The 12260-nt window shown below is 36.6% G+C and overlaps 1 protein-coding gene across 1 annotated transcript in view; it reads left to right on the plus strand.

Annotated features, from left to right (window-relative positions):
- Positions 1-11646, plus strand: part of LOC135072983 (zinc finger protein 177-like) — an 82332-nt gene extending 70686 nt beyond the window's left edge. Inside the window, exons 6-7 of the mRNA XM_063966983.1 lie at positions 9598-9763; positions 10400-11646. Of these exons, the coding sequence (XP_063823053.1) occupies positions 9598-9763; positions 10400-10437 (204 nt within the window). The 3' untranslated portion in view covers positions 10438-11646. The remainder of the gene's footprint in view (positions 1-9597; positions 9764-10399) is intronic.
- Positions 11647-12260: the final 614 nt, after the last annotated feature.

The following is a 12260-nucleotide window of genomic DNA, read 5'->3' on the forward strand; positions in this document are numbered from 1 at the left end:
ATGATTTTGTGCTTAGGTTGAAGATAACATGAGCCAGCCCAGAGACTGTAGCTATCCAAAGTCCGCTTTCAATGTCCGAAAACCTGAAAATGTCAATCTGAAACGGACCGCTATTAGGGGCTAGCGACTCAAATTAGCACCTACAGTGCATAATTACACTACATTTACCAGCCAGACGCTGATCAACGCTTTGTGCTTATTGTGTTAAAACACCTGAGCTACATTACATGTTGATGAACATTATTTCACATCTATATTTTACCAGATAGTACATTTACTGAACCGTAAACAATACGATTTCCAAGATTTGTTGCTCTTTCATTTGAACTCGCGTTAGTTATTTGGATACGCACTATTGAATATGACAGTTTTTCAATGTTATAAACATAGACCATTGTGTTCAGGTGTTAATAAACTTACATTGAATGTTAGATTATGCCAAAGGATATAGAAATGATTCAGCTATAACTTTTGTTCTATTTATTGTTGAGTTTTGGTGTGGTAGCCTAATTTTACTATATTAGATTTCTAGCATTGACTAATTTATGTTCTTAATTTCAAGTACATAAAGAGTTATCCTCTCCTAGTCCCTATAATAAACCGAGCTGAAAACAAAAAAAAAATTAACGAAATATGTAATTTTGGCAATATTCAGTAAACCTAATGTTCAGATAAGCCTACCTAAACAGTGTAGTTCTTATAGTAGGACTATAAAAAGTGAAATTTTGCATTAAATAGAGTGTCGACTATAAATGGGCCACATTCAATCACAAAGGTTTTTAAAGAACAAAGGTCAAAGCGGTACCCTTTCACATGCTTGCAAATTAATATCTCCACTGTCAAACATTCCAAAGCGTTGCATATCAAACAGCCATCAGCGTCGCGTGCGCACTCCACCTGCAGCTCTTGATCTACAAATAATGACTACAATTGCATTAATCGAGCACGTGTCAACAGTTTCGCAGTTTTAGAGATCGGCTGATAGCGGGTGGAACGGCAGTAAAATATTGTTTCGATTTGAGAAAGAAGTAGTTTGGTTTCATTGAAATTATACCGAAAAAAGTATGACATCCACTGAAAATGCTTATGTAATGAACTTTTTCACGCTTGCAGAAATGTATTAAAAATAAATGTGTATGAAAAAAAGATAACGGGTGTCAAAATGTGCTCCACTTCTGTACGTAATTAAGGATCTGGAATCTAAATACGTTCACATTAAACTTTTCTTTCAAAGGATGAACACTACAACTTCATAGTTACATTCAGTCGCAAAGCTTATGAAACTGATAGTTTCATCCTTCAGTTTTCTGTTTAATATGTAATAGTCGCCTTTTGCCGTGTGGTGGCGTCAGAGTAGAATACATTTGTCATCAACCCCTTCTCTTCCCGCGGGTGTCGTAAAAGGACGCTTTATATTCAAATAGGAACTATACAGAACCTTTAACTTTACGCTAAGCTAGACATTTTTTTCATCATCCCAAAGAAATGCGTGCAGATAATACTATTTTCCGCTTCAGTTGAGAACGCATAATGATGCGCCGATAAAAACATAAGATGGTGTCAATTACACAGCTTCCTCGTAACGATCGCATGATGGTGGCTATTGTATTGCAATCTTGTCACGGATTACTTAAAGCATAAGTAGGGCTGGTAAACATAGGCTGGTCTGCTACTTGGTGGACCGACGATCTGGTGAAGGTCGAAGGTAGCGCCTAGAAGCGGGATGTGTGGGACTGGTTGTTGTGGAAATCCATGGAGGCATTTGTCCAGCAGCGGACTGGATTAAGTTAAAATGAACGTAGTAAATAGATAGGTACTATCATAGCACATTAATTTCCATATTCAGAGAAGTGGTCAGCTTGTAGATATAACTTAAATATTAAAACACCAAAATTATTAGGTTGCAAAGTAATCAAACACATTTACAGTAGATACTTTAAGTAATTTAGTGAATAGAAATGTTGATTATGGGAATAAACTAATTAATTAATAAAAATTAGGTAAAGAAATTACTTAGCTCTTCATCATCTCAGCCATAGGATGTCCACTGCTGAACATAGGCCTCCCCCAATGCTTTCCATGCTGCCCGGTTAGTAGCGGCCTGCGCTTAGCTCTTGCTTTGCACTTATTAGAAATATTCCAAGCCACAGCTTTTCACTCAGCTTATTTGATTTTGATACGAATAGCAATCAAATACCTAATTACTATGTAACAAGTACACGTCTTGACGTTATCTCACACTTTCGGTGCGATGAATTGAATATTAAAAGATAATACAGGGTGATCAAACTTATTATTTTGTGAAAAATTTCAGATTTCTTAGTGTGATAATTTTTCCTATAGTGAAAGTATGTTACAGATACTTAACAACATATTTAAAAATTAGAGATCCTGTATTCAATTGACATCGACACATTTTCCTATTGTTTAGGTTGTTTGAAGTTAGTGCAATAAAAAGCTTTTTATTTTCTCTTAGCTTTTTTGAACATTTCATTTTGTTTTATGTTACTACTAATAATTCATATTTTTTTAAAGATTATACATTCCAACATCTTTGTAAAATGTTGTATGATCAGATGATCCATTTTTATTGTTTTTCTTTGGAAGTTTATCAACACCCTATATTCACTAAGCCGCTTGTTAAGTACTCGCTTTTTGGGTATGTCATTCTATACTTAGTAGTGCTTACATGATTTACATATCCGTATGGTTATTCAAATACCATCTCTAATATCGCGCAATAAGACACAAAACGAATAATGACGGTATAGGGCCCTTATCATCGCCCACGTATCAATCTGGAGCATTCTTTTATTTTTAATTATTTTAAAATCGCTTTGAAATTGATTTATTAGAGCAAGTTTGATGAGTGACTCGTTATTAGAACGTTACTAATGAATTTGAAAGAAAGTAGACTTTAAAAGCTATAGGATTACAAAAGTACCTACTCATCTACTCTTCGGGTGAGTTGCACCACCTAACTTTGACCGTAACTTTAACGATAACCGGTGGTTTTTGTATGGAGTTTGACAGATTTTTGACGTTTGTCAAAGTTAAAGTAAGATTGTGCAACCCAGCCTTAATAGGTAATAGTTAACAAACTAAGGGCGTTAGTTACCTGAGTTTTCATATTATGTGTGCCTACTATTTTGGCATCAGACAAGTGCTACATTTGTAAGGTTGGTTGACTAAGGTAAAACATTAATGATACTTCTATCTAAAAACACAAAAATAATTGTTGTAAACAAACTTTTTAAATATCAATTTCTTTCTCTGGGTTTATGTTCAAAACCAAAGGTTATTTTACAAAGTAAACCAAAAAAGTTTTAAATTAATTTACGTGAAACTTAAACATGACAGGTAATTTTACTGGTCATTTGCTACAAAGTTGTGACTGAGCTGATAAGAAGTGAAAAAGGATGTAAAGTTTTAACCAAATCCATCATGTTTATAGCAAGATAAAAATTGGCATTCAACTTGTTTTTTGTATTTTTGTAGAATCTTAGGCTGAGTTGCACCACCAAACTTTGACCGTAACTGTAACGATATCCGGTGTTTTTGTTTGGAGTTTGAAAGATTTTTGACGTTTGTTACAGTCAAAGTAAGATGGTGTAACCCAGCCTTAATATCATCTTTCTTCTCATGTAAAACATTTATCGTCCTCAAAAAAGATACAGCACTACATAGTAGATGCAGGACTCAAAGGCGAACTGACGGGCGATCACATCATAGTAGATGAATACTGGTCGTAGTGATACCTACTAGGACTCTATTGACCTAGCTTAACAGCCGCTCAAAAAAATAAAAAGAAAAAACATCCCTCTATTTAAAATAAACCACTGCTATTCCAATAATAAATTCTCTATCATACCATATTGAATCAACTGGCCATCGAACGACCGGCAAAATAAGTCGCATACGCACGCAGAACGGAGGCAGATTGCGTCGGCACAACACTATCAATCATCCGTTATCCTCCTTTTGCCCTCACTGATTAAATTATTCCAGAGGTGACTTAATGAAAAAGCCAATGTTAAGGAGAATATATACTGCAGGATCGGTGGGAACGGATTTTGAATAGCTTAAGGGCTTGATTTTCTAACTTCTGTTTAGTTTTTTTTTTCTTATAGATAATAGCGGACGATGGGATTATCCAAGTAATGATACGATGGAAAATTATTATTTAAGTTTTGTGATAAAATCGACCAAACAAGTAAATATACAAGAAGACCAAAAGAGTAAATATTATTCTCGGAATAAACTTGTCATTTTGCCATATTTCCCATACTGAAACTGTCAATGTGCCAGTTATACCAGGAGTTATTCTCGGATAAAAGTTTGGTCGAATCGGGCCTAAGTAGTTTAACTGATATTGATAGGTAAAAGACGTTATTCTACCTCATTACGCGAATTGCGTCAGTGACTTGAATACCTAAGGTAGGTAATCCAAATAAAAAGCTGGTTGTTTATAAACTCTCAAATAAAAAAAAAGTAACACCAGATTGTAATAGCGCACTCGATTGTTTGAAAAAGGAACATTCTAAAGTTCTTTTTTTAATTTAAGAACGGTAATTCATCAGTGCGTTACCATTCAATTGTTTTTTATTTTTCCTTTTTTTGTAGGTTTTAACGAACGTGTAGCGGTTAAATAACTGTTTCTGTTTAGTGTACAAACTCCTTACATGGATATTCTTGTAATCATAACAGAACTATCGTGATATACGAGGGCCCAATTAATATGCTCCTTGTCTTAGTACCGACACCGTGATATTGATGAACGTTGCTAGAGATAATTGGCTGCCTTTAATTAGGTACGGTATTGATAGGTCTGATAGTGCAGCTGACATTTTGTGCATCTGAAAGAGGCGGCGTTGGCTTAGTTGTAAAGACACAGCTAAGCTCTTTTGAACGTAATACGATTATAATTATTTTTGTATTATTGATCAAAGTTAAGATAATTTAAATAGTAATTATCAGAATAATATGACGAATTTTCAAATATCGAAGTCTTGAGAAGTGCTTGAAACATTTCAAGAAGTCACACACATTACCAGATAAGTCAATAGAGTCAATCTAAATATGTAACTCAAGGGTGACTGACTGACTGACATAGTGATCTATCACCGCACAGCCCAAACCACTGGTCGGATCGGGCTGAAATTTTGCCATGCAGGTAGATGTTATGACGTAGGCATCCGCTAAGAAAGGATTTTATGAAACTCCACCCTTAAGGGGGTAAAACGGGATCCACGCGTACTGAGTCGCGGGCGACGGGGCTGGTCTAAAACAAATTGGTTAAAATTAATAAAAAATAGTAATTCTTTGTTGAGATACCCATGATTTAAGACAGTTAAAGTACATACATCCAACTCAAGTATAAGTATAAGCTGGTGTAATTTAATAATTTAGTTTTTAACCGACTTCAACAAAAGGAGATGCCGATATATTTAGTACATTTCATGAGCTTGGCATTTGGCAGACTGGCACCGACTCCGATAATATCAATCATGATCATGTAATGTAATAAATAAATAACGTAATTATTTTTATACTTTTAGTGGACTTTTTTGGAGGCGGCTAAGTTTTTGAAGTCGGTTTTTTAAACGCAGTTTTTGTTTTAATTTACATCTTCTGTGTCAATTACCAAATTTGTCAGCATTCAAAATGCAACCAGTGATTAGACGGCCAAGTCACGCATATCCTGACTGCCGAGACCGCTAACGAGCAATACCGTACCCGAACAATTTATTTAGTTGAATTAACCAAGGCGCATCACATTTGCATCGTATTTCCATAACGCAGAGCGGTAGGGTTGCCAGGTGTCCGGATTTAGCCGGACATGTTTGGCTTTTTACGGACTTGTCCGGCTTTTCAAGTGTTGCGTCAGTCGAAAGTCGAGCCACAAAATAATATCGAGCACACCATGCGCGTATCAGGATGTTGGGCTACCGATAGATGATACTCCCTATGTACACACTCATGAGCTAGCTATACTACTAATTGCTCCACCTCCCTCGTGACATAGCATGTTAGCTATTAAAAAAGGTATAATACTAAAAATAATAAATACTCTTTATTGCTCACCACAACAAGAACAAGAACAGAAAAAAAAGAAACACATGGACAGGTACAACTAGGCGGACTTATCGCTACGCAGAGATCTCTTGCAGACAACCTATGGAGAGAGAGAGAGAGGTATGTCCGGCTTTTAGGGTAAAGTGTCCGGCCAAATGAAGCATCGGCAGTCCGGCTTCTGTTTTTGGACCTAGCAACCCTAGAGCGGGCGTATCTCCTGGCCATACGTCACTGGTACGATCGGTGATCGAGCGTGTGATTATGATAGCGGGCTTGTTTCGATTTAGACGGCCGAGTGGAATGATAAGGAGTTTCATGGTTGGTTAACTTTTTAAAAGTCTTTTTAAGTAATTAATTTGACTCCCATAAGACTAAAAGGTATTTTAATATAATTACTAAGATTACATGTCGTAAATCGTAATCACAGAAAGAAAGAATCATCATATGTTTTTTACTCTTTGCAAAGATTCTTAGGTACCTACCTAACTATAGAGTTATACTCGTATTAATAAGTTAAGAATTTTTTAAGTTTATAAATGGGCAAATTATATTCTAGGGGATCAAACAGTTGAATTTTTGTAATCATTCTGGTTTTCATTCTTAGTAGGTACACATACATATTAATAAAATTATGTAACTACGACATTTAATTTTGCACTTTCATAGAGAAAATCAGTCTGATACAAAACGTTTTGCATCCTACAACTAGAAAGCTGGTTTTCATATTGTTTGTGCTTTAAATGCAAAGTTCAAGTGCAAACCAATAAAGAAGCCGCGTGGGCTGAATCTAGTTCTGTGTAACGCATAATCAATTTTATCTGTAAAATTAACACTACCGATGGTTAAGTGGAGCGTGTTCATATCTTAATGCCTTTTCAGCTTAGCAAACAAATAAATCTTTAATTAACAGCGGGCGTATAAATATACAATTTGCATTTATATCTCGACAATGATGCAGATGTTCACACCGTGCGTTTTGTTGGTGGAAACCTATATCGGTTTAATATCGTTTCTCCAAGGGCTGCTTCATTATCGGTACGTGAGACCGGTTTTTTTTTTCTCTTCGTGATTTATCCAACGGAAATTGTCAGACAACGAATGGGTCTTTGTTTATTGATTTATTTAGCAATATTCGGTAGCGGGGAAGGTCGAAAATAATATCGGAAGCCATTTTTTTTTGTCCTGACTCCTGATAAAGCTACCGCCAGTTTTTTTGTTTTGTGAATTTGGAAATTACCTTTTTAGTTTTAATTTAGACACGTTGGAATTAGATTGGTGGGTGTGAACTGTAGGCAGGGTAGTGAAAATGAACTGGGAGGAACATTTCTTTTTGCCTTTTTTGAGTGAAGTCAATTAACGGTTTTTTAAAGATGATTATGTACAGGATATTAATATGACTGTTTTAAAGAATAAATTATAGCTAGTAATTAAAGTTAATTTCTAGAATACAATATTGACTTAACAAGTTTGGAGCAGATTAAGAATGAAAAAACTAATTTCCCATATATGTAGTTCTAAATGCTCGCAACAGTCAATACAAGAAACACCATTAAAGGGGTAGATTAAATCTAATATATACCTATTTAGTCGTATCTACATCAAAGAGAACGTTTAACCACAGCCCAAATTATCAGCCAGTCCAAAAAGTAGAGTAAGGCAATTTGTAGCCCTGGGAAGCCACATGGAAATGACGTCACGGTGAATTCAATTTGTTCAGCGTTTACTGGACAGTAAACTCTCTGATGGCCATCAGAGACTGTACTTGAATTCTGATGCTAATGTTTCTAACGACGTTTATTTTTTCATTCGGAAGTCGTTTCTGTTAATGGACAGTTGGCGGTACAGACTGGACATTTTGTTGCAAACTAGAATCTATTACAACAAGTTAGGATGCTACATTGTGGTGCTTGATGTGCTCTTGCCTGTACTACTGAATGTAGAGCACGAGAACAAAACTTCATTAATACATTTACAATTCAGTCTAAATCTTATAACTAACATTTTCAATGTATCGCTGTTGGTTTCTATAAAATAAAATAAATAAATATATCAGGGAGTTGGAGTTCAACGTTTTTAAATGGCATCTATAGAGACAAATTAATTAAAAATTAGGATCAAACAGCAGCATAAGTAATAAAAGCTTAATCTAAAACATAACCCTATTTTTGGGATTTTATTACTTTCACTTCCATTGCAAGCAATAATTGAAGGCAAAATTCAAAAGGATCGGAATACGGTAGAAGTTTATTAACGTTGTCTCTAATAAAAAAGTAGTTGTCTCTAATAAAACCGTTTTTTGCCATTTGGCTACGGAACCCTAACAATCACATTACTTTCAGCGTTATAAAACACCACACTCACGCATATAAAACCTCACACACAGCAACCGCGTTCCATTATAAATTCATTTGCGCGCACGCACGATGGGATGTCATGACTTTGATTATTGAAGATGATGATTATTAGCCATTTTATTGTCTCCCAGATTGATTCTGTGTACTTTTTCTGGTCATTACCATCCAGAGGGTTATGGGGACTGGTTTTGTACTGGTTTGTAGCTTGAAGTGTTAAGAGGATGATTTGAAAGGATTTCAATATCTACCAACACGTTTATATTATTATTTTTAAATTAGAATTGCTTTTGGAATGTTATCATTTTATTTTACAGATTATAATTTTTTGATTAAGGTACCTATATCATTGCGATGGAACGGGCTATGCTCGGAGTTTCCCTGCGTGATCGAATCAGAAATGAGGAGATCCGTAGAAGAACCAAAGTAACCGACATAGCTCGCAGAATTGCTAAAATCAAGTGTCAGTGGGCGGGGCACATAGCTCGTAGAGACGATGGCCGTTGGGGCAGGAAAGTTCTCGAGTGGCGACCACGGGCTGGAAGACGTAGCGTGGGTAGGCCTCCTACTAGGTGGAACGACGATCTGTTAAAGGTCGCGGGAAGAGCCTGGATGCGGGCAGCGCAGGACCGTTCATTATACCTTTGTCCAGCAGTGGACGTCATTTGGCTGAAACGATATCATTAAGTTTAGTAGTAGTCAATTTTTAAAGTAGGTACTTTTTGAAAAGAACAGTAAACGTGATGGACAAACGAAGTTTGGGCACCACTATTACTGAGAAGATTAGTCTATCTTTAAAATGTCTTTTGGTAGGAATATTTATATCGTTATCGACTTCTAGATGATAAAGTCTATTTGACTAAAGCCCGTATTCACAAACGATGCTTGTTTAAGTGAAGCAGAAAATTGAACGCACAGCGTTGAATAGAGCTCTGTGATTGGTTCTTGTATCACCCTATGCTACCACGCGCATCGTAAGACCTCATAGTAATGTTTGTGAATATGGGCGTAAGTTTGGTATGCCAATCGTGAAGTAGACCTATCGTAACAAAACGACCTAGATTAGGACTCGAGTCGAATACCTTGCTGGAGGAATTTTAAAACTTCTCTTACTCGAAAAAATAAAAATTTCTACGTACACCTATCTAATTCCTCATTTCTTTGTCTCCAGGAAAAGCCTCACAAGTGCAGCCTCTGCTCCAAGTCGTTCCCGACTCCTGGGGACCTCAAGTCCCATATGTACGTCCACAGCGGCTCCTGGCCCTACAAGTGCCACATATGCTCCCGAGGATTCTCCAAGCATACCAACCTGAAGAACCATCTGTTCCTTCATACCGGTAAGAATTGACATTAGCACTAAGAGCCAAAGCACATGATGCGTTGCGATGTCGCACCGCAAAGATTTCGCCGTATCGCGCATGCGACGCCGCAACACTCGTGTTCGTTCGTTTCAGCCGAAAGACGTCCACTTCTGGACAAAGGCCTCCCCCAAGGATTTCCACAAAGACCGGTCCTGCGCCGCTCGTATTCAGGCGCCTCCCGCGATCTTCACCAGATCGTCGGTCCACCTAGTGAGAGGCCTGCCCACGCTTCGTATTCCGTGTGCCCGCTACAAATATTTCTATGTAAGGCGATACAGCAACATCGCTTCGGCGTCGCACTGCCGGCGCAACGCAACGTGTGCTATGGCTCTAACACTACAGATAGTGACGTCAATAGTTGACTTAGGTAATTAGTGAACCTGGTCTTCAGGACCCTGATTCTTGGATTTGAACTTCAGATACTTGCTCTATCTACTAAGTAACACAAAAAACTCTTAGTTGAATTTCTCAAATTATTCTAGCTCTCAGATAAGCACGATGTAGAGTCATTCATGCTCAGGGCACTGAAAACAAATGCGTACAATATAATAGGTCACAGTGTAGAAAATTGAAAATAAACAAAACCTCAGGTATTTTTTTTCTTTGTTACAGCTAAACATCAAAGAAACAGCGCGAGAGAAGCAACCTGAATTTCCCAGACACTAAAATGATGATTTTTATCAAATAATATACTTCTACAAAACAGTAAAGTACTTGCATATCTATAGGTATACAAAATAAAATGTGTGATACTAGCTCATAAATTATATTAAGTTTTAATTTATTATTCATGGTAAAAGCGTATTAAGCTCGAGCAGTTTATAGGGTAAGAACTTATTCAGTACAACACTGCATTTCTGAACTTAAGAATTAAAAAAATAAGTTTTAAGTTTTTTTTGTTGAAAAAAGATCAAAATTGGTTTTTGTTTTTATGATCTTAAAAACTTGGCACTAAGTAGAATTTGATACACAATTTGCGTTCTGAGGTCTGCGGTCACGCAGCTCGCAACATATTGTATGAATAATATTGATGGAAAGGGCAATGCTCGGTGTTTCTTTACCAGATCAAATCAGAAATCCGTAAACGAACTAAAGTCACTGACATAGCCCGACGGATTACCAAGCTGAAATGGCCCGATGGAGTGGAGGCCACGTACCGGAAAACGCAGCGTGCGACGTCCTCCCACAAGGTGGACCGACGACCTGATAAAGGTAGCAGGAAGACGCTGGATGCAGGCCGCTACCAAACGTGCGATGTAGAAGTCATTGGGGGAGGATTATGTTCATACACAGGCAGGTGCGGGCTACGTTCATTTGCCCTGACCGTGGACCGCAGGACGTATCTAGTGTAGTAATAAAAGGGGATCACTGATGACTCCCGTGGTGTTAACAATGACAAAACATGTGTCATTTAAGGTTGGCTACCCGCTAGGGTGTCAAAGTGTCACGGATGTAAATATTGAAAAAAAAAAACACAGGCTTTGAACCAATTTGAATTGTAAAACCTTAGCATTGAAAATGCTTGCTTATAAAGTTTTAATAACAACATTATGCTTGTTGGCACGTATATTGTATGTTATTTACTAAAGAAATACATAGTATGTAATCGTAACATTGTACAATCGAAACTGTACAAAACTTGACATTCCATTATATTTGGAGCTAAAGTAAAGCTTATTTATTCTGTAAATAGATTAAACTTGTAAATATTTAGCGTTACTACATAGTTCTATGTAGAATATCTTATCATATACTTACACTATGTACGTATATTGTGATTTATATACCGTCCAAAACGACTGTAAATATTTTTCTTACTTGCAGCAAATCTATAATTTATGGAAAACTATTTATATTTTTAGATAAGTTATTCGAGTAAATAAATTTTTCATTACTTAAAAATGGTATTTTTTTTACAACCCTCCCAAAATATGACAAAAAAGTTAAACTAAAAACTTTTATGTAATTACCTTAAAATTACTGATAAGTACTACGTAAGTTAAAGATAAAAAAAAACTGTGGAATATGCAAAGTTTGAAATAAAAGTACGTAGTTACCTAATAACACCGAGTAACTTTTTTCCAGCCGTGATAAAATTGAATGTAAAGGTGGGTATTACACTAGAGCATTTCTGTGTAATGTAACTTACGAATGGTATAAATAATACAGGTAAAATATACGATATTATTATTTGGTTCGTGTATAGATGACACTGACACTGACCCTAGAACATAACATAGAGCTGTTCACAGCTGCTCGGCACATATCTTGTAATAAGGGCTATCGTTATTATACTTAACAGTTGACACCCCTGGCGATTGACAGGACCTTACTCTACAGTGGCGCCATCTTGATGAGTGCAAATGCGATAGTCCTCCTACCACTTTAGCGCTCACCAGTTGGTGCCACTGTCTTCGCTACTAACAAGTGACAGGACCTTACTCTACAGTGGCGCTAACTGGTGAGCGCTAAA

This window comes from Ostrinia nubilalis, chromosome 6 (assembly GCF_963855985.1).
Source record: "Ostrinia nubilalis chromosome 6, ilOstNubi1.1, whole genome shotgun sequence".
In the NCBI taxonomy this organism is placed as follows: domain Eukaryota; kingdom Metazoa; phylum Arthropoda; class Insecta; order Lepidoptera; family Crambidae; genus Ostrinia; species Ostrinia nubilalis.